Genomic DNA, 23,467 nt, shown 5'->3' with positions numbered 1-23,467 from the left:
ACTCCTGGATTGCACAGACTGCATCATATGCCTCTTTGTAACCTACACAACATCTAATGTAGTCTTTTGCACAGAGTATCTACAAACTGAGTTGACTAGCCTTAGTTCACACTCGATCTTGTAATCCAAAAAGTCAGTGGAGGTTTTTTAACAGAAAGGTGAGCTGAAATAGCTTCTTCAGATAAATCTCAATAGATTATCCCAAGCTAAGAAAGGTAAAGTCTAGTTTGAAGTGAAATAAACCCTGCCTGATACTTGAATATTTCTTCACAGATTAAAAAAGCTATTTATGTGAGTACTCTCACTTGAGTCTAAAAAAACTTATAATGAATATTAAATATTTCATCCTGCATCTTACCAAGAAGAAACAAATTTAGAGAGGTGAAATGACTTCTCCAATTTCATAAGGATCTCTCTATTCAGTAAGTTAGGAGGATTAGGAAAATAAGAAACTAGTACTGTAGAAAAGAGGCACAGACAAGTACCTTCAAATATTATAGCCACCAAGCACATTAAGAAACCAAAGAAACCGGCTGTCAGATAACAGCAAAGTCCTTTTGAAATAATTTACAGAAAAACAGAAATTAAACCCCAGAGTTCAGGAATAGCTATTATTTTACCACCATTCTCTATCTAGATAGATATTTTATCTTAGGGTGATTCTTACAAAATGTAACCCATCCTAATATAAAAATAAACTCAGGGCAGAGTTTAACATTACATACTGAAGAGATGTCAAAATAATGAAGTGCTAGCAAAGAACATACTGCAAAAGAACTTAAGAGGAAAAAAGAAATCCAAATATAGAAGCATCAAAAAGAATACTCAGGAATAAATTTAACAAATGAATGAAAGACTTATATACTCAAAACTCTAAAACCTCATAGAAAGATGTAAATAAAGGAAAAGATAATACATAATCATGGATTGGAAGACAATACTGTTAAGATGACAATATTCCCAAAATTGATCTACATATCCACTAAATCCTGTTGAAACTGCAGCTATCTTTTTTTTTGTTTGTTTGTTTTTGAGATGGAGTCTTGCTCAGCCACCCAGGCTGTGCAATGGTGCATTTTCAATTCACTGCAACCTCTGCCTCTCAAGTTCAAGAGATTCTCCAGCCTCAGCCTCCCAGGTAGCTGGGATTACAGGCACCCAGTACCACGTCTGGCTAATTTGTTTTGTATTTTTAGTAGAAATGGGGTTTCACCATGTTGGCCAGACTGGTCTCAAACTCCTGACCTCAGGTGATCCTCCTGCCTCAGCCCATCTCTACTAGAAATACAAAAGTTAGCCAGGCATGGTGGCACACACCTGTAATATCAGCTACTTGGGAGGCTGAGGCAGGAGAATCACTTGAACCCAGGAGGTGGAAGTTGCAGTGAGCCAAGGTCATGCCATTGAATTCCAGCCTGGATGACAAGCACAAAACCCCATCTTGAAAAACAAACAAACGAAAAAGAAATGAGCTATCATGCCACAGAGTTATGCAGGCACCTTAAATGCCTATTTCTAAATTAAAAAAGCAAAAACAAAAAGGCTAATATACTGTATGATTCCAAGAAAAGGCAACACTATGGAAATAGTAAAAAGATGAATGGTTATCAAGTGTTTGGGGGAAGGGAAAAATAAATAGGTACAGTTCAGGAAATTTTTAGTGCAGTATTTTGTATGATACTATAATGGTAGATACATACCCTCATACAACTGTCAAAACCCATAGACTGTACAACACAAAGAGTGAACCATAAGGCAAAATCTGAACTTTAGTTATTAATAAATATTGGCTTACTAATTGTAACAAATGTACTACACTAAGGCAAGACATCAGTAATACTGGAAACTTGGGAGATGGGGCTGGAATTAGTGTATATATGGGAATTCTCTGTACTTTCACTGACTTTTCTGTAAGACTAGAACAGTTCAAAAAATAAAAGTCTAATAATGCTTTTAAGTAGAAAAAAATTTTTTTAATTTAATGGTCAAAGGATTTCAACAGGCATTTCTCCCCAAAAAGACATAAAAACCACCAATAAGCATATGAAAAGATGAAGAACAGCAGAAAATGCAAATTAAGATGACAATGAGATACCATTTCACACCCACAAGGATGGGTATAATAAAAAACTAGATAATAACAAGTGTGATCAAAGTTGCAGAAAAATTGCAATGCTCATACATTGCTGTGGGATTCCAAAATGGTACAGCTGCTTTAGAAAATAGGTTGATACTTCTTCAAAATGTTAATCACTAAGTCACTTCATGGCCCTGTGATTCCATTCCTAGAAATATACTCAAGAGAAATGAAAACCTATTTCCCCATATAAACTTGTACACAAATATTCATAGTAGCATCATTCATAACAGCCAAAAAGTATAAACAACCTAAATGTTCATCAGCTGATGAACAGATAAACCATGTGTGGAATGTCCATACAAGGGAATATTATTCAGCCATAAAAGAAATGAAGTACTGAGACATGCTACAACAGGAACTAACTTCAAAAATATTATTCTAAGTGAAAGAAGCCAGACACAAAAGATCATACATTCTGTGATTCCATTTTTTGAAACATCCTGGATGGGCAAATCCATGGACAGGTAACAGATCAGTAGTTCCCAGGGCCTAGGGGAAAGAAAGAATACAGAGTGACTGTACCCATTAGGGTACAGAGTTTCCTTTTGAGATGAAAATATTCTGGAATTAGCGGTGATAGTTGCCTAACTCTGTGACTACACTAAAACCAATGAGTTATACCCTTTAAACAGGCAAATATACATCACATTAATTGTATGTCAATAAGGTTGTTATAAATAAATACATGAAGTAGCTGATTACTCACAAAAAAAAAAAAAAAAAAAAAAAAAAAGGAAGGTTTCAGTAAAACTAGTCAAAAGGGTAACTTTAACTCTTGATATTCAATACCGCTTTTGACCTTACCTCAGATATATGGGAATCTGAAACAATATAAACATGAAATAACTGTAAACTCAAAAAAAAGTGAGAAAACATAAAAAGCACATTATGCCTTATATCAAGTTTTATTTCTCTTTCTCTCAAGCCATTCAAGACACTGAAAGCCAGAAAGAAGAAATTCAAGACCACAAATATCATGCCTCCATTTTTTTCTCAGTGGAATAATCAAGGAGGCAATAAAACTACATATAATTTGTAACAGCAAAATCCACACAGCTCTTCCACATCAATCTTTACAAAGTCCCTGAAAATTCCATTAAATTTTTTAAAATGTATTTTATCTATCACCCTACCTAGGCATCTGGGGAAGTATAAAAGTAGCATAAAACAGTCTGTATCCTTAAGAAACTTTGTATGGCAAACATGAAAACCTGCCTCTCAGGTTTCTCACTGCAAGGAACATTATTAGCAATGGTCCCAGCTGCTGACCTATCAAATCCATTCTCCTGGCAAAGCTTCCCAGCCTATATGACTGAGAACGGCAGGCATACTTAATGGAGACCTTTTCCCAGGAAAAACTGAGCTTCTCTGACTTGGAAACTTTGGTTTGAGGACTCCCATTGCTATGCCGTTACTTTCTTAGAGCTGTACTGGCAACATAACACTTTTCCTATTCAACTTGTAGCTGTCCTTCCCTTTTCTTCCACCTAGTTTTAGCCACCACTTGAAAAATACAAACTTCCATGACCCAAAGAACAGTGCTACACATAGCACAAATAAAGATTACTATTTCTTTCAAGTTGTCAGTTTTATTAGCAAATAGATTTTTCAGAAATGACTTAAATGGCTATATAAAATACTAATAATTAGGTGCCTGATAATAAGATTACCAAATTGAAAAGGAAGTAAAACAAGGGGAAAAAAAATCACACGAATAGCAGTGTGTAGTAACTTAGAACCTTAAGAATAAAAACAAAGAGTTTAGTTTATAAGAAGTTTTAAAACTCAGAAAATGTCCTCATAATACTTATTTGATTAACACAACACTGAAGAAGTCTGAGAAAAATGAAAAATAAAAGAATGCACAAATACATAAAATAGCTCCCCAAAAAATCACAATGTTAAAACACCTGGAGCAAACAGGCTATATTAGAAAGCAAACTGACTGAATATTATCATATTTATATGATGTATTACATTTAGGTCAAAGGAAAAAAACCATAAAACTTATATGAAAATCAATGTCTAATCATAATAAAAACTGTTCACCTAAGAATAGAAACAAAACAACAAAAACACTCCAGCTCACAAGCAACATTTTAAACTCAGGTTTCAAGGTAAGCTAGAAAATTAGAAAAGCAACACAGTAAAGTACCCTAATAAAGGGCATCAGCACATTAAATGCATCTAGAAGATGCCTCAAGTTCAAAAAAAATGGAGGAGGCAGTGTTCAAATGGTTAAAACAAAATATATTTACATGGAGGAAGACTTCTTCCTCACTACACATACTAAATTAAATGTCTTTATTTAGACCTCCCAGTCCTAAAAAGAAAAAAATTTTCGTTTAAAAGATTTAAGAAACACTGCAGTATGAGCAGTCCATTAAATCTAAAAATAAGACAATAAAGAGTTAGAACTGTTACCATTATTTAACCATTGTCCTCAGGTCCTGTTCAATGAAATTTAAAAAAATAAGAAAAGGGAAAAAAATGCAAACTTATTGCTTGTAATTGAAATGGTTCCTTATAAAAGCAAAGGCAATCAACTGTAATGGTAGGAGTTTAGTAAACTGGAATATAAGATTACTAACTCAACTTTCTTTAAATATTAATAGTGAGTAAAGTGAAAATACAACTTTTAAGTTCCATGCATAAGAACAAAAAAAATATTACTAAACGTATCTAGATAAAATAAGAAAAGTTTAAAACCTACATAAGTAACCATAAAGTTTTATATCATAAACTGGATTAAATGGAGACAATTATCACATTTCTGGATGGGAAGGTTGGATATTATAAATTTACACATTCTGCCCAACTCCTCTGCAAATTTTACACAATTTTGATAAAAAAGTAAAGTTTGTTTTTGTTTTGTTGGGGTTGCAGGAAAAACATCATAGGCTGATGATATTTGATACACAGATTTTTTAAGAGATAAAACAAGAAACACTCAAAATATGCTGTTAGTTCTCATCATTGGAGAAGCCAAAATGGACATCATCATAAGCCAAAATGGACAAGTCAGTGGAAAAGAAAAGGAAACCCAGAAGAAAATCCAACGTATATATGATAATGTAATATGATTTTTTAAATGGCATTTGCCCATCAGTGGGAAAAGGATAAAGTTTATAAAAATGATTTCTGAGACAAATGACCTACTACTTGGGGAAAGGTTAACTTATATCACTACTTCACACTATGTCCCAAAATATAACCCCAGAAAGATTAAAGAAATATGTGAAAATAAAATTCCTAGAGGAAAAAGAAATGATTGATAAGCAAGATGGAACAGGACCTTTCTCAGCATTATACCAAAGCCCAAATCAACATCTGAAGAACAAAAGGTACCACAAGCAAAGTCAACACAAAGTGAAATTACTTTTTTCTCTCTTTGAGATGATGATAGATGGTTCATATTCTTGTGGAGGCAGCTTCTAGGATGGGCCTAAATGATACCTGCCTTCTGGTATTCACACCCTTGTTTAATCACCTCACCCTTCCAATATTAGGTTAGAAAAAAATTTTGGTTTCTGTCTTGGGCTTACTATTTTTCCATTGGATCCCTTGCCATGTGGGAAGCTAAATGGTTATGACCTCGAAAAGCCCAGTGGACAGGCCCATGTGGCAAGGGACCAAAGTCTGCCAACAATCACATGGTATGCTTGGGGACAGATATTTCCTCCTTCAAACAAACCTTCAGATGAGACTGCGGTCCCGGCTCACGCCTGGATTACAGTCTGGTGAGAGGCCCTGGGCCAGAGGTTCCTAGCAAAGCCATGCCTGAAGTTCCAATGCACAGAAGCACTAAGAAAATAAAATCTTTGTTGCTTTACACCATTAAGTTTTCTGGGTAATGTGTTATATAACAATATATAACTAATGTAATCCTTAACAAATTGGTGTTAACAACTGAGTAAGGAAGACGCATACTCTAAAAGGGGTAAAAAAAAGTCATGGCATGTAAAATGATGTTGTAAATTAAAATAATTTTTCAGGGCCAGGCATGGTGATTCAGACCATAATCCCGAATCAACTTAGGCCAGGAACTTGAGACCAACCTGGGCAATGTAGTAAGATGCATCTCTACAAAAAATTTAAAAAAGAAAAATGATTTTCCACCAACAGAATTGAAAAACATAAAAATACCCCTAATATCTAAAGACTACACAGGGAATGGCCATTACTCATATTCAAATAATGTACATTTAAATGCATGAAATCTGACCAGAAGGCACCCTGTATCAAGATTTAAAGTGCTCTTCTACTCTTCAACCCTAGAATCCTACTTTTAAAAACTGTATTCTGATACAGTAAATAAATACAATGTTGGTAGGGAAAAAAATCTTCAACAGCTATCAATTGAACAATGGCTAATTGGGGCATATCCACACAATAAAATATAATGCAACCGTTAGAGAATAAAATAAAACTAATCTCTCTCTTTCTTGAGAGGGAGAAAAAGGGTGTGGTTTAAATACTTTGATAGAAAAAGGTATGATGCTGTGAGAATCTGATACTATGATACAGAAAGAGGATGAATACTGTGAAAGAAAGACACAAGGGGTAAAGGGGTTTAACACAGTGAGGATAAAATGTAGTAAGGTACTGGAGAGTCTGTCTAGATTCGAATCCTTGCCCATCTATCCACTTGTCAACTGTGTGACCCTGGACAAGCTAATTTAAAATCTCTTTGTACTCAGGTTTCCTTATCCAAATAACAACAATATCAATCACACAGTACTAATGGTAAGAATTATGTAAAACTACTCATGTAAAAAATACATATAATAAGGATAAGTATTTGCTATCATCATTAACTACTAATCAAAAATGGAATGTGTGGGTATTTAGGAGACCCTGTGATAAAAAATATGGAATTTCCTAGTTTGTGGACAATAAGGGCTCAAGGAATTTGGAACAGCAAGATCTACATGGCTGATTGGAATCATCTGAGAAGTTTCACACAGGAAGAATTTGACCTGAGTTTTCATAAATGCACAGAATTTAGATAGCAGGAGAATGGGAGTAATAGAAAAGCTCAATAAAAGCACAGTGGGCATAGAGAAGAACACATTTCAAGGACAGTGACACAAAAAGTTTGGAAAGTAGAGTATTCGGAGAAAAGGGAAGACTACGGAAGTTTCTGAGTACACAAGTAAATTAGGCAGGTTTTACTTTCTAGACTATGAAGAACCATGGAAGATTTATAGGCAGGAAAAAAACAACATGACCAATGAGAACTTTGGGAGTATTCTAGTCTTAGTATGCAGAAGAGGTTAGAAAGGAGAAGACTAAGGTAGATGTTTGTAAGTTATTAAGCCAAGTAACGACAGAATCTGACTAGAATAGCACTAAAGGGAAAGAAAAAGAGACACGGCAACAAGGGAGTATTGGTAAAAAGAAAATCAAGGTTAACAATGACTGGATATTAGGGATGAGCAAATGGAACAGTCTGGGTAACAGTGAATGATAAAACCATTAAAAGGAAAAAGCAAATCCAAAGTTCTGGGAACCAGAAGGAAAGATTTCCATTTAGTCTTAAAAGTTAAGTCATGGGACGGGCACAGTGACTCATGCCCCAGCATTTTGGGAGGCTGAGATGGGTGGATCACGAGGTCAGGAGTTGAGACCAGCCTGATCAACATGGTGAAACCCAATCTCTACTAAAAATACAAAAATTAGCCGAGCGTGGTGGCACATGGCTGTAATCCCAGCTACTGGATTCTGCCCCAGCTACTTAGGGAGGAGGCTGAGGCAGGGGAATCGCTTGAACCTGGGAGACGGAGGTTGCAATAAGCTGAGATGGCATCACTGTACTCCAGCCTGGGCGACAGAGCGAGACTCTGTCTCAAAAAATAAAAAATAAATTTAAAAAAGTTTAGTCATGGTTACATAAGATGGCTTGCCAATCTGGGATAACAGTACAACATTCAGCTATCAAGATCCAGTGGGCATTTGACAACATGAGACTAGTACTTGGGAGAAGAGGCGAGAATTGGAAACAAAAACTATTGAATTTTTAAAAACTCTTTAGAATGTTCTAGACATTTACAGCAGATGGACACTACAAAGTGTGTTATACCAGAGCAGTGATTACTTCTTATTGTTATAGCCCTTCATGTTTAACATAGGTCTTAGCACATAGGAGGCAATCAGTAAAATGTTGCAGAGGTGGGAGGAGTAGGAAAGTACACAATGCTGCATAGGCTTAACTACTACAGCCAGTGTCTTCTAAATCTCTCTGCTATACCACAACATAGAGATGACATCTGAGCTTCCATGCACAGGTTCCCCTAACGAGGTACAAGAAATGAAAATAAACGGCAAGAACTGAACTTTGGGATTGCCAGTGTCTAAAGGCAGAAGGACAAGGGGACAAAAAAAAAAAAAAAAAAAAAAGGAAGATACCAAAAAAATAGTTATGAGAAAAATGGATAGTGTTATAATATGGTTTGGATGTTTATCCCTTTCCAAACCTCATGTTGAAATGTAACCACCAATGCTGGAAATGGAACCTGGTGGGAAGTATTGGATCATGGGGGTCAACCCCTCACAAATGGTTTGGCACCTTTGGTCATGAGTGAGTTCCTGCTTAGTTAGTTCACAGGAGATCTGGTTGTTTAAGAAAATCTGGGGACAGGCATGGTGGCTCACGCCTATAATCCCAGCACTTTAGGAGGCTGAGACAGGTGAATTGCCTGAGCTCAGGAGCTTGAGACCAGCTTGCACAACATGGCAAAACCCCATTTCTACAAAATAATAACAACAGTAATAATAATAATAAAGTCTGGATCTCCCCCTTCACTCTCTGGCTCAGCTCTTGCCATGTGATGCACCCACTCATCCTTCATGTTCTGCCCATGATTAGAAGCTTCCTCAGATCATTACTAGAAGCAGATGTCTGTACCACACTTTCTGTACAGCCTGCAGAATTGAGAGCCAATTAGACCTCTTTTCTTTATAAACTACTCAATATCAGGTATTCCTTTATAGAGACACAAAAACAGACTAACACAAGTTGCATCATGGAATAAAAATTTTTTTTCAAAAAAAGAAGCATAGTCAACTATATCAAATGCTTATATGCTACAGGCAGTGTTCCTCTGGTCTACACCAAACAGTAAATGGGCGGGGACAGGTGACTTTTTAATGTATAAATTAAGAAGAAATTTTAACTTACTTTTCACAGGATTATAAATATACGTATCATTCATAATGACTACAAAAGTAATACTGCAATCTTCAGTGAATTTTATCTCTACAAAATACATGACCAGAAATAAAGTCACTATAACGTTTGAGCTCAACAAAAATGCACACAATAGAAGAAATCTGAAGCAAAAAGATGCAATCAAAAAAATAATCATAGTACATGTATTACGACAGCAACAAAATACATTAAATGTCAGAGGTTTTACCTTAAATCTCTTGTCCTGCAATACTTTCTTGATGGCAACCAGTTCTCCCGAATCACAAAGTTTGGCTTGATATACCACACCAAATGATCCATTTCCAATCACTTTAGTGTCTGTATAGCTGACTTCTTGCGGCCTGTCTGGACCCTGCCCAGGAGTTGCCACCACTGTGGTCACCTTGCTGCCATCCTTGTCCCCTAAAGGAAGAAAGAAAGAATTTTTTTTTTTTTTAATGACAACTGTAAAGAATTAAATAGAGAAAGCTGCCAAAGTGTACAAGGTAAACTACATTATTTTATTTTGTTTTTTTGAGGTGGAATCTCACTCACTCTTGTCACTCTAGCTGGAATGCAGTGGCACAATCTCGGTCACTACAACCTCTCCTTCCCGGGTTCAAGCAAGTCTCCTGCCTCAGCCTCCTGCCTCAGCCACCTAAATAGCTGGGATTACAGGCGCCCACCACCATGCTCAACTAATTTTTGTATTTTTAGTAGAGACGAGGTTTCACCATGTTGGCCAGGCTGGTGTCAAACTCCTGACCTCAGGTGATCCGCCCAGCCTGGCCTCCCAAAGTGCTGGGATTACAGGCATGAGCCACCATGCCCAGCCAAGGTAAACTATAATCTTTACTACAAACTAATTTTTAGCTTATCACAAATAATTACTTCAATTATTTGTTTAAATTATAATTCATTTTATAAATCCCATGTATTCAGTCATTCCATAGACCACACACAATGCTTAGCTCCATCCCCATGAGGTAGATAGTTCTGTTCCCATATTATAGGTAATAGGAAGAATGTTAAATTTGCTCACGGTGAAATAGCAAATTGTGAACCCATAAGAGTTTGACCTTATCTATCCAATTCTAAATGGACTTAGTGCTTTCCTCAAGGCCTTATTTTACTTGAAAATAAAATATGTGCAAATAAAAATGTCTAAGTATTCTGACTCTCTTCAGATCATTCTGCATTTGGGAAAGCAAGGCTTTGAGTTTTTGCTTCCCTGAATCTTCTGTTTAGCAAAGCAGAAGACCTCTCAGAGGAAGGTCAGATGGAGAAAAGAATGTTAATTTGGGGTTAAAAGATATAAAACTTAAATAATCCAACCCATTCTGAACTGAGACCCATTTACAAGCAGATTACTGACTCCAGGGTCTCTATTCACTCACAGCCCTCTTCTTTCCTTTTCTGCCTTCTCTCACCCCTAGTAGCAATACAAAAGCTCTCTTCAACTGAGGCACAAGAGCCACCTCCTACTTGAAATAGTCCACAGTCATCATCTTCTTCTCTGAATTCTTAAATGATTCTCTGTATTATGCTACTTAGTATCTGATCTAAAAGAGCTTTACATTGTTCTTTTAGTGACTTCAACATAAATGAAAACAACTAATGTTTCTTCTCTCTTCCCTGACAAATCTAAAACCAATTCTCAGTACAGTGTAAGTCCTTAGGCTCACTTATTAGACTTGTATTTTTTTTTTCTGTTACTCTTCCATTATAATAATTTTCTTTTTAAAATACTAACTGAATTCATACTAACCTAATAAAAGAAAAGTAACATATTTATGAGTATTTTCCTCTATGAAATATAAATTGCTAGATAAATGAATATCCAAATGTACTGGTAGCATATGTAACCAATATTTATATCCATGTAAATCACAGAAGTACTAATATAAACAAAAGCCAGTGAATGTCTGAGATCAATTAACACTTTTGTAAAATGGCATTCATGACAGATTCAAAAGCAATGAGGGATGTCTTCATAAGATAGCCAGGTGAATTACAGGTAGTCTATATTTATCATGGCCAGCCATCTTTAACATTTATGTCTTTAGGTCCGAGGTAAAACATTCAAATTGGCATGATGTAATCACCTCAAATCCAATACCACTCGTGAAAAGAAATAAATCTTGTCAACACCACCATTTTTACTTATAGCAGTATTATATATGCTTTAAATAAATACAAACCCCAGCATAAGCCAATACAAAAAAGCAGTTCTCAAAGCTTTCACATGCTCCCATCGAGTCTCACCTTAACAGTAAAATAAATCTTAGGTGCATTTGCTAAAAACCTAGTTCAATCTAATCTGAGTTCTAAATTACCATGCCCCCTCCCCCTAAAAAAATCTATTTAATCTTAACTACAACTTTCCAGATTGACTATATATTTTCTTCCTCATTTGTAAAATAACTTTTCTTTACCTGTATCTTAGCAGTCCTAAAAACAGAATCACAGTCTTCTGAACTTAAACTCTAAATGAAGAGCTCCAGAAACGTATTGAATGCATCCTTACAATCCAATTGTCTCAAGAGAAGATAAAAAGCATAAGGTATTTCAAACATAGTCTGACTCTTCCCTGTGTTATCCAAGTCAAAACCACAACGTCAAAAAAAAGATTTTAAGGACTCTGAATTAATAATTTCACTGAACAAGTTGCTTGAAAAATCTTACAAGCCTAACACAAAACAAAGGCTCATTATTATCTTACAAAGATAAACTAATAGATTTTAAGAGTGGTAGCCAAGTGTGGTGGCACATGCCTGTAGTTCCAGCTACTCAAGAGGCTGAAGTGGGGGGATCTCTTGAGCCTGGGAGGTGGAGGCTGCAGTGCGCCAAGACCTCGCCACTGCATTCTGGCCGAGGTGACAAAGCAAGACCCTGTCTCAAAAATAAATAAATAAATAAAAGGCCAGGCATGGTAGCTCACACCTGTAATCCCAGCACTTTGGGAGGCCAGGGAGGACAGATCACTTGAGGCCAGCAGTATGAGACCAGCCTGGGCAACATGGCAAAACCCCATCTCAACTAAAAATACAAAAATTAGCCAAGCACAGTGATACATGCCTGTAATCCTGCTACAAGGGAGGCTGAGGCACAAGAATCCCTTGAACCCAGGAGGAGAAGGGTGCAGTGAGCAGAGATCACACCACTGTACTCTAGTCTGGGCAACATAGCAAGACTGTGTCCAACAACAACAAAAAAGCCTGCTGTATTCCACAATTTTAATTAACTGAAAAACAGAAAACAAAAACTGTCTGGGTACAACTAAAAATTATATATTTTTTTACGGTGTAACCATATTTCAATAAAAGAAACAGGAGCCCCACCTTTGTATTTCCTTGCTCCAGTAAGAGAACTTAAGAAATATAAGCATTTGTGATGACTTTTCCTACTTGCCTCCACAGGTTCTAAAAAAGGTCACATAAAAGGTCTCTTTAAAAAAGGTCACATTTCAAGGGTTCAAGAACTAGCTATGAAAAATATCCATCAGGACCCTGGGAATTGGTATCTCTTCACCCTAGACACTGAGCCTAGAAATGTCTATCCCAACATCGTAATTTGCAAATGGAAAAAAGCACAAATGAGATAATTCTGCTAAAATATTAAAAGCAAAGTGGAAAGGTCCGACAGATACTATAGCTGAAAGAGAATCTTAAGGTCTGTTCATTTTAAGCTGAGATTTGCTGTAGACAAGGACCAATTCTTTCAAACTTTCATACATATAGAGACAAAGTATTTACTATCTTAGCAGTAATTAAAAGATTTACTCTATTCTGTCTAAAACAGAGAAATTGCTAAGAATTATTACAGACTATATTTTCCACTAATATATACTATCTAGATACTAGGAACAATGGCTCTTCAGTCTTTCGATAGACTTCAAGCAACCTAGAACTTTTATTCATTATCAAGTTCTTCAGACCTTTCTATCAGATATGTGAAATAGCAGAGCTGAAAAGAATGGCAGGGCAATATGGGGGATGACTTGGCATGAACATTAGTAGTGCCATGGGTCAGTCAGCAGTTAGCATGCCAACGAAAAGCATGTTACCATTTAGCATTGTAATTAGCCAACTTAGCAGTAAGATAATAACTGTAACTTTGGGAGGTTGAGGCAGGCAGATCACGAGGTCAGGAGATCGAGACCAACATGATGAAACACCGTCTCTACTAAAAACACAAAAATTACCTGGTCTTGGTGATGCATGCCTGTAATCCCCAACTACTCAGGAAGCTGAGGCAGGAGAATTGTTTGAACCAGGGACTTGGAGGCTGCAGTAAGCAGAGATAGTACTACTGCACTCCAGCCTGGCGACAGAGCGAGACTCTGTCTCAAGAAAAGGAAAAAAGAACTGTATAAAATTATACTGTTTACAAAGAACTACCTCACTCATTGTTTCATCTACGTTAATACCTATAATAGATTAATTTATCATAAAGCTTTAGGTAGCAGAACTCTTCACATGCCTCATGCTGCCTTTGCTATACTTTAAAACCTTCCCACTACCTACTAACTTTGTATTCTTTTGTCTATCTTCCCTTAAAAAATAAGATAATGTTTCTAATAACATAATGTAAAAGGATCAGCTCCAGAGGAATAGGAAGTAAGAGAATAAATCAACCGCCTTTTATAGTTTTCTGGCCTCAACCATGTAATCCTTAATATCAACATCTATTCCCAGAGATACTCTGGCAACATTAGGTTTTGAAATTTATACCAAAGCAAAACCACATGAAAAATGAAACTGTACAACAGTTGATTCTGTGACATCCAAACAACTTAATATTTGCTACTACAAATTGGACCATTTCAGACCACAGCACTGCTTCCAAGAGACCAAAATCCTCAAGAAAACCTAGAAATCACAACAAATCTGCTTAAACAAAAAGTAACCACTTTATGAAACAGTGATTTCCAAACTAATTATATGACACTAGCAATTATAATAAAATTGGTCTTCAAAAAATGCCACTACCTTGAAGGTATAACAGCACAGCAGCAGGAATTAGCTCAGCTTCAGGCCCTCTCTCCTGTCAGAGGACTTCACTCACACTGTACACATTTCCTACATAATTAAAATGAAGCATTAAATCCCTACTCTTTACCACAATAGATAAATCTTAAATACATAAACCACAATAGACTCCTCATGACGCAATGAAAAGATAGTATACAATGAACAATTACTTTCTATTAAAGACTGTTCAATACAGAATAATTTTCTTTTTTAAGAGACAGGGTCTCTTGTCATCCAGGCTGGAGTGCAATGGCATACTCATAAGTCACTCACTGTTAACACTGAACTCCTGGGCTCAAGCAATCCTCCCACCCCAGCTTCCCAAATAACTAGCATTAGAGGTACAAACCACTACACTTGGCTAATGTTTTTCATTTTTTAATTTTTTGGACAGACAGGGTCTCACTTTGTTGCCCAGGTTGGTCTCTTAACTCCTGGCCTCAAGTGATCCTCCTACCTCAGCCTCCCCAAACCGCTGGGATCATGTGTGAACCACAGCATCCAGCCTAGATACAATTTTTACAAAGGCCTTGGCAAGTTCAGGCATATCCCAAAATGATACATGCAGCCTAGTTCCCAGTCTCTCAAAAACAAGATTGTTCCCATAAACAACATTTTGTGATATTTTTTTAAGTAATCTCAAGTCACTCCTCCGACCAATCCACTGTGAGATGAACAAATGCAACACTGTGACATGGACCACATCCAAAGTATGGAGGGAGTATCCAAAAGCCAAAAATTCACTTCAAGGATGTTTAAATATTTAGTAGGTGTCTGGCACTGACACTCTATTTGAATGATAAATCTCAAAGCTGAACATACTTTTTTCATTTAAAAAAGGTATTTAACTTGCTGTTTTAAGATTAGTTCTCAAAATCCGGTGCTGACAAAAAGCAACAACTGAGACACTTTGTAACTGAGGAGCTTTTAGAGAATATGTATAAGCTATGTTACCCATACAAACTGAGCAAAGTCTTGCCACAGTCCAGTAAATACTCTGGGGACCTTGCTGCAGAAAGTTAAGTCTGCAATGGCTGCCTCTATAAAAATTTTCCGGCCGGACATGGTGGCTCAAGCCTGTAATCCCAGCACTGTGGGAGGCCGAGGCGGGTGGATCACGAGGTCAAGAGATCGAGACCATCCTGGTCAACATGGTGAAACCCCGTCTCTACTAAAAATACAAAAAATTAGCTGGGCATGGTGGCGCGTGCCTGTAATCCCAGCTACTCAGGTGGCTGAGGCAGGAGAATTGCCTGAACCCAGGAGGCAGAGGTTGCGGTGAGCCGAGATCGCGCCATTGCACTCCAGCCTGGGTAACAAGAGCGAAACTCGGTCTCAAAAATTTTCCTACGTCTCCACGTAGAAATAACAAAGTTAAAAGTCTACAACAAAAGCCTAGAGAAATCAGCACACCACACATGAACACACAGGAGACAGAAAGCATTTTCATGACATTTTCTGCCTAACAATATTATTAGTAAGGAAAATGGCACTGCCTATTATTATTTCTCTATCATGCAAAGAAATAACACACAGCTATTTTTCAAGGATGTTTACAACAATGACACTCTATTGAAAAATATGATTATATAAATTACTCCAAAGAACTTTATCTTCAGGTATGAATAAGACTGTCAGAAGAGAAAACTCTGGCCACTGTAAATTTTTCAGGCTAGGCTGAAGTTCAAACAATTCTTTATCCAAAGAAACCAGGTTAAAAAAAAACAACAAAAAACAACTTCTATTAAAACAAGGATGTTAGCCGGGACCTATAATCCCAGCACTTTGGGAGGCCAAGGCAGGTAGATCACCTGAGGTCAGGAGTTCAAGACCAGCCTGGCCAAAATGGCAAAACCCCGTCTCTACTAAAACTACAAAAAATTTGCAGGGTGTGGCGGTGGGCACCTGTAATCCCAGCTACTTGGGAGGCTGAGGCAAGAGAACTGCTTGAATCAGGGAGGCGGAGGTTGCAGTGAGCCAAGGTTGCATCTTTGCACTCCCGCCTGGGTGACAGAGCCAGAGACTCTGTCAAATAAAATACAAATTTAAAAAGTATGTTGGGCCAGACACAGGGGCTCATGCCTGCAATCCCAGCACTTTGCAGGCCAAGGCAGGAGAACTGCTTGAGCTCAAGAGTTTAAAACCAGATTGGACACTAATCTGGTGACAGGAAACCCTGTCTCTATTTATTTTTTTAAAAAATTAAAATTAAATTAATTTAAAAAAACAAAAATGTTCTCCACAAAATAAACTACTAGAAACAAGAAAACAACATAAAAAATAATTAGCAAAGGAAATAAAAACTAGAAAACTGAGCGCCACAGGATCAGAGTCAGAAAATTCAAAAATGAACATATTCTTGTGATGAAAACAGGGACTTTATTTTATGACGCAGAAGCTTAACCAGAGAGTACAACTGCTTATATATGTTGGAACAAATGAAACTATGAAAAAAGAAAAGAAATATCAACCAAGCAGTTGAATCAATCAAAGCAACTCTAATGATTAACAGCAGGATGAAAATTCCAGGACAATTTTTATGTAACCTTGATGTGATAAAAATCATTCTAACAGGGGTCTTTTCCCTTAGATCCCATTCATCTTCACATGATTCTAATCTAAGAGATTAGAAAAAACAAAAGAATTACTAAATTTCCTTTGGCGATCGGAAGCGTAAACAAAAAGTGAGGCAGAGAAAACAAAATTGACAGATGTCACACAAAGGCTGGCTTTTGGAGATGTTTCCTTGTCTATCACTTTTAGAAATGAAAAGGAAAACATATGGTGGCAGAGGATAGAAAGAACAGAAAGACTCCAGAGTCCTTTTCAATCACAGGAAGATATCATGCTACTGAGATTTACAGACATCAATTCTGAAGAATCATAACAGTCCCTTCTAAAAAAAAAAAAAAAAAAGCAAATCAAATTTTGTCCTTCAAGGCATAATGAAAAGAATATGGGCTTTGAAGTCATACAAAGGTTTATATCACATGTTCAACCTAATTAATAGCTATAAAATGAAGACAGCTGTTACTTAGGGTTGTGATGATTGAATAGCACAGTTTACATAGCTGCTGTTTTTTAAATGCATGCCACATAGTGGCTGCTTATTAAATTACAATTTCTTTGAACTCTGAATAATTATTAGCAGTGGAAATAGAAAAGAACGTCATTCTGTTTCACTATGCTCTTTTACCACTCACATGTACTCTACCACAGTATTATCACAATGTCCTATAATTATTAAAAATCTGAACCCCTCATTTTACTAAGAGCTCTTAGAAAAGCAAGACACTGGTCGGGCGTGGTGGCTCACACCTGTAATCTCAACACTTTGGGAGGCTGAGGCAGGCAGATCACGAGGTCAGAAGTTCTAGGCCAGCCTGGCCAACATGGTGAAACCCCATCTCTACTAAAGATACAAAAATTAGCCACGTATGGTGGCAATGCGCCTGTAATCCCAGCTACTCAGGAGGCTGAAGCAGGAGAATCACTTGAACCTGGGAGGCACAGGTTGCAGTGAGCTGAGATCACACCATTGCACTTCAGACTATGCGATAGGGCGCGACTCTGTCTCAAAGGAAAAAAGAAAAACCAGACATTTTTGGAATCATTTACATTTCCTGTGTGCACAAGGTTAAGCACAATTCAAGTGCTCAGCAAAGATTTGCTATTGAATTTATAAGAATCATTCAAGCAGAATTGTTAGAATTTGCAAACTGACTACTTTATGTTAAATGTAAGTAGTACTTTTGCTTCTTCCTATGCTTGCCATTGGTCAGACATAAATCCCTGGGGAGAAGGTATATAGAAAAGTCTTTACAAGTAGTAAAACCGAATGGAGGGCTTACTGAAAACATGATGACAACAAGCAGCCAAAACAAATGACTCTATGTGCCACATGTGTATTTATGTATGGACAGAAAATTTACTCTGTTCCTAACCCTAAGCATATTCCTTGAGAACTGTTTACAGTTTGCAAGCACCACTCATAGTGGGCATAAGAATCACCAAGGAGTTTGCTAAAATGAAACCTCTAGAATATAACCTCTAAAAGGTTAGTAGGTCTAAAGTGGGGATCCAGAAAATGTATTTTTAATAAGCACCCCAAGTGCTTCTTAATGCAGGTCCAGCTACCACACTTGAAGAGCCACAATATACCATTTAATTCCTACAAAAAGCCTGTGACATATTCAGAACACTCATTTAACAAATGAGAAAATTTATGGTGTTCAAAAAAATTTTGATAATTTGCTCAAAGTAATCCTTTCAATAACTCATATCCACAGGATTCGGACCTGTTCATTTACTGCAAAACTCCCGTGCCCTACTACATTACTTTGCTAAGGACCATGTCATAAAGATAAGAGATAGGTGTGTAGGCCCTGAAACCAACTTTTAGTGTTCAGCAAAACCTAAAACTACAAATATCTTACAAAAGGTGCTAAGGCAAGTATCTATTAGCCCTTCAAATTTTTTCTTTGAAATATCCATACTTCTTTCAAGTCAATTTTAATTGACTCAATTTTTTATCCTCTAGATTTTACCTCAAAACCAAATTTTACTTTAAACCAAACAATAAACCTCAAATCGGAATTTTCAACAGTCTGAACTTAAATATTATTTCACTTATAAGCCATAAGCTGGAATCAAGCATATTTTCATTTTCTCTAACTTCACTGAACTGGAATAAAATCAAACCAACCCAAAGTGAATAAATATTTCACTTGGTCTTAAGCCCTCACTTAAAATAATTTCAAGACATATTTTAGAAACAGGTTTGTTTTCCATACACGTTAAAAGGCTTACAGCATTTGCATAAAACGCTTCAGCTTTTAGGAATTTACATTAGAATTTTAAGACTTAAACATGATTATCTGCTTGATTTATAAGTTGTCCAAGTTGAAGGACAACTAAGGGTAGACAAGACATTTAAATTTTTCTTCAGAAGGAAGGTTACCAGGTTATCAAAGAATTATTACACTATACATGTATGAAAAGAACAAATGGTAAGTATCTGAACTAAAGAAGTAAATAATTACTTTAAAAAATACAATGACTCACTCACTGATCCAGTCAGTGGTCACATTCTAGGAACATCAACCCTGAGCAGCCAAAAGCAAGCCCGAAAATAGATCTCTCAAGAAGCTGGTATATTTTACTATAGTCTCTAGTGAGAGTAATACCAGATCAGTGCTCTACATATATTTGTTAATCTATTAGGTCTGGTTTTGGCCTACCACACATCCCTTTGATCCTCAATATTGCATTCTGACAACCCAAATGCCCCCAATGTAACAGCTTACCCACGCCTGCCCTCTCCTGAAATATGCAAAGATATCTGCACTCCTTATTCCAAACTGCTTTTTCCATAACACAGCATACAAATTTACACACATTTTTATATCACTTTAAAGTGGAGATTATTAAAAATTGCTGTTGAATTGAAACAGTAAGGGAAGGGAGAAGTGAGCACAGAATTTATTTTCTCCCAGAAGACTGCTGCTTACTCTAAGTCAGTCCTACATATTTTACCAATTACAATTTAATGACTAATATCCAATCCATGAGAGCAACACTTACGGTTATCACACACTGGTGGAGTCCCATTTTATGACTATGTAGATGGCAGTCTGTAAAATATCTGTTCATTTATAAGTGACAAATTTCTACGGGCTGCCGCTATGCTTTGAAAACTAAAAGTAACCTAAATAAATACCTCTACTTCTTCCTCAGAGATGACCTAGGACCCTGCAATTACCACCTCAAAAGAGTGAAGTCAATTCAACAGATTGAGAAAATAATGAAGAAAAACTCATATATTTGACAGTCTTCCCTAGGACTAACCATGATCACCAAACCATTATCACCCATCATCATCACAAATTTGTCAAGCACTTTATAGTTTAAAAGCACATTCAGACCAGTATCTCATTTGATACAAGTAACAGTCCTACAAGGCAGGAAGAACTAGTACTAAATCAAGGAAGAGGGAACTGAAACTCAAAAAAAAGGTAAAAATTGCTCAAGGTTATACAGGTGATCCCTGAACAATATGGGTTTGAACTGGACAGGTCCACTTATACACAGAATAAAAAGTACAGTATTCGCAGGATGTAAAACCCACATATACAGAGGGCCAACTTTCCACATACAGTGGTTCCATCGGGCCAACTGCAGGACTTGAGTAAGAAGATTCTGATGTGCCCAGTGGTCCTGGAACCAATCCCCCATGTATAACAGCAATGACTGTATAGTTATAGTTTATCTATAGTATTAAAAACTATACTGCAGTCTTACAGTACTCATCCAATTCCTAAGTTTAGTATACTTTCCAATACTTGTAACAGTGGAAGTGAACTGAACAATTTACATTCTAAAATAAATCCATAAAAATAACTCAGTCCAATATCACCACAGATTTTGAGTAAGAGTCTTGACATCTTATAATATAAACTGCAAAAATACCTTTAAATATAAAACGGTGTCATTTTGCTGATATATGAAGCTACCAGAGAGAAAAATCATCTAAAATAAGAGCCAGAAATTCCCCTGAGGAAAATCAAATCAGTGAAGAGATAGCAAACATTTAAACACTTGAACAGATTTATCACAATACTAAGTAATAATACATAGCCTAACAACAGCTGCTATGTTTGTAGCACTAGAAGGAACACTTCCTGATTTTCATTTGGACTGGTTTCTTCTAAATATGAAACATTTTGGAGATTGAAAAAGGAGGCATAGTTTTTCTAATCAACAAACAAACAAAAAAAGAGAATACAAAAACCAAAACCCTCTCATCACACAATAGTTTTAGGCATCTGTTGAATTAGCTAAAGTACAATATTTTACTTTTACTTTTCATAATTTCAAAAAATGTATCTTCTTGATAATAATTTAATCCATCAAAAATATTCCAAATGTATATCAAACTACTTAAATATTTTTGTTGAGCTGCTGTACCAAGTTATGAAAGAAGCAATACTGAAACAGTTCATATAAAAATATCAAAGTAGGATTCTACTCCCCATTCCCAGTTCTAAATAGCTTCCAAAGATATCCAAAACCAGTGACCAGTACAAGGACTGCTAACCAAACACACTTTATTAACACCTTTGCTCTCCTCCACTAGAATCATTCAGGTTATACTCTCCCCCATTCCCTTAAAATTGCATTATTTGTATGCCAATGAAATCTACCTCAAGCAATTTCTTTTTCAAATACACATCATAGGTTACTCTATCTTTCATTGTACTTTCATATCTTTCTTATCTAAGGAAACTACTTCTTTTCTACCATTTTCATTCCACTCAGAAGCTAAAATACAACCTTAACTATAGCTGGTAAGCTAAAAGATAAAACTTCTGCCCTACAGCAATTTCAAAAGAAAGAAATGCCATCAACCTATCAAGTGCCTGAATGGACGCAGAAAGGCCTGCTAGACTCCGCAGGTTTCTACGCATGATCTTCCTCTGATTAAATCCCTTTATCAATCACACATATAAGAAAACGTTTCAAAACTAATTCTTAAAGGTGTTTGGTTTTGTTTAACTACTATTCTTGCTACATTATTTTCTATTAGGTGTCACTGTAAATATGTAGACATTTGAGCTAATTATGGCTTCATTAGGCTTTTGTAGGATAGCCTGAGAACCTATTTGCATTTTACATATTTACAAAACTTACTATGGAAAAATATTTCCTAAGTTCCAAAACAATTTATGAACTTTTAGAACACAATCTGTTTATCAGCTAAAGCTTTTCTGTGTAACTAAACAGGAGGAGGATATATGACTAAAACATTACCATTTTAACTGCTATGAAGATAAAGTACCTCCAAACAACTTTACAAGAACCCCTTAAATTAATTAATCTATGTAAAATAAAATAGCAGGTAATTAACTGAGTTCTGTCATTAATTCCATTTCTACAAGGACCATGCATTTTCAAATACTGATTAAATTCTAGTTTACAATTTCATTAGTAATGATGGTATGTTTATAGTTAATATAACAAGAAACAAGGCCGGGCGCGGTGGCTCAAGCCTGTAATCCCAGCACTTTGGGAGGCCGAGGCGGGTGGATCACGAGGTCAAGAGATCGAAACCATCCTGGTCAACACGGTGAAACCCCGTCTCTACTAAAACTACAAAAAATCAGCTGGGCATGGTGGCGCGTGCCTGTAATCCCAGCTACTCAGGAGGCTGAGGCAGGAGAATTGCCTGAACCCAGGAGGTGGAGGTTGCGGTGAGCCGAGATCGCGCCATTGCACTCCAGCCTGGGTAACAAGAGCGAAACTCCGTCTCAAAAAAAAAAAACAAAACAAGAAACATGTCTAAGATAAAAATAATATAGGCATATCTTATTTTATTGCGCTTTGCAGAAATTGTTTTTTATAAACTGAAGGTTTATAGCAACCCCATGTTAAGCAAGTCTATCAGTGTCACTTTTCCAATAGCTCGTGCTCATTTCATGTCTATGTCACATTCTACGAAGGTAATTTTTGTAGTATTTCAAACTTTTCACTATCATTAAACCTATTATGGTGATCTGTGATCAATGAGGGCAAACTTAATCGATTAATATTAATATTATAGTGTGCTCTGACTGCTCCACCAACCAGCTGCTTCCTCATCTTTCCCCCTTTCCTCAGGCCTCCTTACAACAATACTGAAATCGGGCCAATTAATAACCCTACAGTGGCCTCGAAGTATTCAAGTGAGAGGAAGAGTCATCTGCCTATCACTTTAAGTCAAAAGCTAGAGATAATTAAGCTCAGTGAGGAAAATACGTCAAAAGCCCAGATTGGCTAAAAGCTATGCCCCTTGCCCAGATAGGCTGAAAGCTATGCTTTTTGTGCCAAACAGTTAGCCAAGTTGTGAATACAAAGGAAAAGTTCTTTTTTTTTTTTTTGAGATGGAGTTTAGCTCTTGTTGCCCAGGCTAGAGTGTAATGACATGATCTCTGCTCACTGCAACCTCCACCTCCCAGGTTCAAGGGATTCTCCTGTCTCAGACTCCCCTGTAGCTGGGATTACAGGAATGCACCACCATGCCCAGCTAATTTTGTATTTTTGGTAGAGACGGGGTTTCTCCACGTTGGT

At 36.6% G+C, this 23,467-nt stretch overlaps 1 protein-coding gene across 5 annotated transcripts in view; it reads right to left on the bottom strand.

The window, feature by feature from the left end:
- Positions 1 to 23,467, bottom strand: part of GSK3B (glycogen synthase kinase 3 beta) — a 228,474-nt gene that overhangs the window by 136,539 nt on the left and 68,468 nt on the right. For all 5 annotated transcript variants that reach the window (XM_032298954.1, XM_032298956.1, XM_032298958.1 and 2 more), the window contains exon 2: positions 9,559 to 9,752. In XM_032298954.1, the coding sequence (XP_032154845.1) occupies positions 9,559 to 9,752 (194 nt within the window). The remainder of the gene's footprint in view (positions 1 to 9,558; positions 9,753 to 23,467) is intronic.

This window comes from Sapajus apella, unplaced genomic scaffold, assembly GCF_009761245.1.
Source record: "Sapajus apella isolate SASKATOON/1434 unplaced genomic scaffold, GSC_monkey_1.0 scaffold40, whole genome shotgun sequence".
NCBI classification, from domain to species: domain Eukaryota; kingdom Metazoa; phylum Chordata; class Mammalia; order Primates; family Cebidae; genus Sapajus; species Sapajus apella.
Note: the sequence above shows the minus strand (reverse complement) of the source record. Positions and strands in the feature narration are given on the sequence as shown.